Below are 4,691 nucleotides of genomic sequence, written 5' to 3' on the forward strand. Positions count from 1 at the left end.
ACTCGCGAGCGTACATCGCTCGCAAGCGGGTCAATGTTCCCCCACTGCGCATGTGCCGCCATCGGCGTGCACATGTGCGAGCCCCAGCGAGCGATGGCAGCTCCATTGCTCTGGGGCTCACTACAAGATGGGGCGGCTGTCGATGTTGATTGACAGCTCGACACGTATTGTAGGCGGGGAGGGGGGTGGCTGCACAAACGCAGGCGTTCCCTAAGGAACGCCTGCCGTTTGTGGGCGGCCCTACTGACATCACTCATGATGTCTGTAGTGGACTTCCTGCTCTATTAGAGCAGGAAGTCCACTCGGGCTTGCGGGAGACGAGACCCTACCACAGGCTCTCGCCGCAAGCCCGATAGTCGCTATAATTGTGACCATTGCCAGGCCGCTCGCACAAGTTGTGGGTGGTCACCCACAGCTGTGCGAGTGGCCTGGAGGCCGGAAAAAAAAAAAAAAAGAACACCCTGATTCAGAGCGAGCGCTCGCAAACAGCGAGCTCCTCTGAGTCAGGCCCTGTGTTCACAACTGTTGGAATCAAATCTGGAGGCAACTTTCACTGCTCCAAGCCTTAAAAAAAAAAATCACTTTTGGCATTTTGACTTTAAAGTTCTTAAAAATTTACTTTTGTGAATAAAGACTTTAGATATTTATATTCAAAAATAGCATAATTAACACTAATGTACACGTCAAAATACAACATGTTAAAAATCTCAGATCTTGATCATTTCTGGATCATAATCGTCGAATCGATATTGTCCAACATGTTGGATTTTGCTGATCACCCGACCAAGTCATCGGCAGAACGGGAAATTGCCCCAATGAATTGCTCCTGTATGGCTAGCATAAGTATGTGAAAATATCACAATGTGCTTTTAGCCACAGTACAGATACATGATGGCTACAGTGAACATAATTTGTTTTAAATCTTCCCATGAAGATCTTAAAAGTATAACCACCGCCATTACTTATAGTCTAGGCTGGTAGCTGATAATGTAGGGGATGAGGAGTTTGGGGGTAATGCTGCAAAAAGCAGCAACCAGCTCCATGCTATGCTTACCTGAGTTGGTGACACTTAACCCCCCTCCCCCTTCTTTCACAGGATTGCCTGCCCAATGCTAAATAGAACTTGTGCTTTTCCCATTGATAGGGTAAGGTAGATAGATAATCATACCTCCCAACTGTCCTGCTTGCTGGGATTTGAAATTCCACGTCAGAGGCGTATCTATAATGGGTGCAGGGTGACCACAGCCTCCTATGCCTGCGGCTGTGCGTCTGTCATCTTACAAAGTACAGAAACTGAAACAGTAGGTCACTGGGAGGGATCCTATTGGATAACTCTTGGGGAAGTCTCCGGTAAGAAGCCCATAGGCAGAAGCGCCGAGAGGGGGTGGGAGCGGGTACTAATTGCCCGGGCTTGCTGGAGGGGCCCAGGTTTGACTGCATTTTGAGGATAGTGCATCCTGCCCATAATACCGAAATAAACAGCAGGGTGGCAGAGCCCAATGGTTTGGTGCTGTTGTAGGTAGGGGGAGGAGATGATGGCATAAGCGAGGGAAGGAAAAGCACATAAGAGAAGAGGGCCCTGCTCGTGAGAGCTTACAATCTAAAGGCGTGAACTGCAGTTAATACACAGGTTGTCATATTTTAGTTTAAAAATAATATACATTTATGGGAAATTAAATAAGTGAAGCTAAATAACTAAACCAGAACCACAATTGCAATGTTTTTTTTAAAACCATTGCAGCAAACAATGTCTATTGGAATTATACTGTTATATGTACTTACTGCAGCTGCAACCATGAAGTCTCTGTATTTTATTGGGTGGGCTGTGCTTGTGCTTATTATAAATGCCTACAGGCAGCAAGCAGGTTCAATTATGGATACATCTCTATAAATACAAACCAGACTGATAGTATCCCTTACTACACAGCAACACACAGACCCCATAACAGTAATAAATCAGAAGAACTTTGTTTTACACCAGCATAAACAAAGAAGCTTCTAAAATGTCTTCAGGGAAACTATGATGAGTGCCAGAGCTTACACTTAAACAAACATATCTGTATTACGCTGGAGGGAGGGGGGGCTGACTACTCATTTATTAGAACCTGCTTAAACATCTTTTTTCATGGTTGTTTCCATCCTTGTCACTGTTTTTTGCAAAAATTTTATTAAACTCATTTTGTATCTTTTATTAAATATTTGGTTTTTTTTTTAAATCATTTGTGAAATCTGCAGAGCATCCATCCCTGCAAAGTACTTACTAGCAGCTAATGATGGTTTTGCAGAGGTGGATTCTCTGCAGATTTTTCCTGACCACATTCCAAATGATCAGTGCAAATGTGAGGAAAGAAATAGGCTCTGCACCTGCAGCAGGTACAGGAGATGGTTGTGGCTGATTACCTGCAGCAGTACAGGAGATGGTTGTGGCTGATTACCTGCAGCAGTACAGGAGATGGTTGTGGCTGATTACCTGCAGCAGTACAGGAGATGGTTGTGGCTGATTACCTGCAGCAGTACAGGAGATGGTTGTGGCTGATTACCTGCAGCAGTACAGGAGATGGTTGTGGCTGATTACCTGCAGCAGTACAGGAGATGGTTGTGGCTGATTACCTGCAGCAGTACAGGAGATGGTTGTGGCTGATTACCTGCAGCAGTACAGGAGATGGTTGTGGCTGATTACCTGCAGCAGTACAGGAGATGGTTGTGGCTGATTACCTGCAGCAGTACAGGAGATGGTTGTGGCTGATACACCTTTGCACAAATAAAACATTCAAGGTTTAACAAATTATTTTACAGAGGAAGACTGCATATATAAGTGGGACTTATGCACAATGTCAGGGGCTTCAGAGGCTGCTGTGCTATATATAGTATTCTACTAGTACTGACTAGGGAATCTCCAAAGAAAGGGTTAAGCAAGTCCCAGTTCCGGTCCCTCCCCGGGGGGAGGTGGATATTGTCAGCAGCACTCAGGGTATATAAGTAGCTCAGGCAGCAGCTCACTTACACAGCAAGTCTCCATTACACAGGAGTATCTGTCACACTGCCTAGAGACCACCGGCCAGCACCATGTCCACCTCCCTGAGAGTCAGCCCCTCTGTGCACGGCTACCACTTTGACACTGCCGCCCGCAAGAAAGCCGCAGCCAACATCTTCCAGGGGGTGGATCAGGATTCCCTGCAGCGGCTGTTCAGAAAGACCGGGGACAAAAAGGCGGAAGACAGAGCCAGAATCATCTTCTGCATTGACCAGGACAATGAGGAGAAAGCACGGGCGCTGCTGGCCCTGAAGCAGAGGACCAGAGATAAGATTCTGCAGTTCCTCCGGCTCAGGAAGCTGCCCATACAGCTCATCTGAACGCCTTGGCCACAGAGCTTACAATCTAAGCGCACCTAAAGTAATCCTGAAGCGTCTGTTCTGCAGGAAAGCGGAGACGGCAGCCTGACAAGCCTGTACGTCACTGCCAAAGACAGGTCTCCAGAGATCGTTTATACAGACTGTTCCACGGAGCTTGCAATCTAACCTCCAGAGACTGTTCCTGATGAGTCTGAGACACGTGCTCAGGAGAGACTGGCAGCTCCCGTCAGAGAAGCGAGAGACTGCACACAAGTCTACAGGGTGACCGTGCCAGCTGAGAAATACCAGCTGGATGGGGGCATCTTACAGTGCCACGGGAATGCCCCATCTGGGACTGGCAAGGATTTTTGGGGAGAAGCAGCCCCCATATGGACAGAGGACTAAGTTGCTACACAAACTTTTTTTTTTTTTTTTAACTGGTGCTTCAAAATGTAAATTAAGCTATTTATTTACTGACTATATTTTTGTTAATAAATTCATTTTTATGATTTTACATTCTTGTATGTTTTTTATTTGTAGTAATAATTAAAACATTCTGCTCATTGTAGGTATATGGGTGTATATTAATATAAAATATGATCTGCTTAATGCATGGCACATCACTGCATCCATGCTGTTTAGCAGTCTCCCCCCCCCCCCCCCCCTGGAAAAGCTCCCATTTTCAGAGATTATTTTTTCCAGCAGACAGTTATGCTGTGACTTGTAGTTCCACCACAACAGCTGGGGAGCTGCAGTTGTACAATCTTTTGTGGTCCCATAGTATGGTTGCTGCACTCATGTGTTTCCCTCTCCAAACCTTCCATTCACACACATTCATTTGCAATAATGATAGAATTGCAAATGTATTCTAAATGTATTGTGCCATGGCAGCTAAATTCAGAGGTCCTGAGCTTTTAAACGTTCTAAATATACTGTGCAATGGCAGCAGTGGTTTCTAAACTTTCTAAATCAGGGGTTCTCAACCATTATCCTCAATTAGCTCTAACAGGACATGCTTTGTGGAAGCAGATGGGATAATTACTGACCTGGCAAAATAGATGAAATCACCTGTGCGTAATTAAAGAAATCCACAAAACATGACTTGTTGGGGAGGTACTTGAAGACTGGGGTTAAGAACCTCTGATCTAAATAAATGATACATTGCCAAATCCTTACTTTTCAGGGATATTGAGGTTCCAAACACACTAAAGTATTGTAAAATGCTATCTGTGGTGCACTCACAGGGGTATATAGGTTCCAGTATGTACTGCCAACTATGGTACATTCAGCGATATCATGGTTGCAAACACTCTCATTTACTATGCAGTGGAAGTACATACAGGTGCAATGAGGGGTGA

The 4,691-nt window shown here is 45.2% G+C and overlaps 1 protein-coding gene across 1 annotated transcript; it reads left to right on the plus strand.

The window, feature by feature from the left end:
• The first annotated feature begins 2,992 nt into the window (after window positions 1-2,992).
• TCIM (transcriptional and immune response regulator) lies at window positions 2,993-3,847 on the plus strand. Its single transcript, XM_088443216.1, has one exon. It carries the CDS (start codon window positions 3,067-3,069, stop codon window positions 3,352-3,354), a length of 288 nt encoding a protein of 95 aa, XP_088299342.1. The 5' UTR covers window positions 2,993-3,066; the 3' UTR covers window positions 3,355-3,847.
• Window positions 3,848-4,691: the final 844 nt, after the last annotated feature.

The sequence above is a fragment of the Taudactylus pleione genome, unplaced genomic scaffold (genome assembly GCF_031769625.1).
Source record: "Taudactylus pleione unplaced genomic scaffold, aTauple2 ptg000329l, whole genome shotgun sequence".
NCBI lineage: Eukaryota > Metazoa > Chordata > Amphibia > Anura > Myobatrachidae > Taudactylus > Taudactylus pleione.

Bases quoted from the DNA above. Each gene is read 5' to 3' on its own strand.
- TCIM (XM_088443216.1), top strand. From the start codon at position 3,067: ATGTCCACCTCCCTGAGAGTCAGCCCCTCTGTGCACGGCTACCACTTT.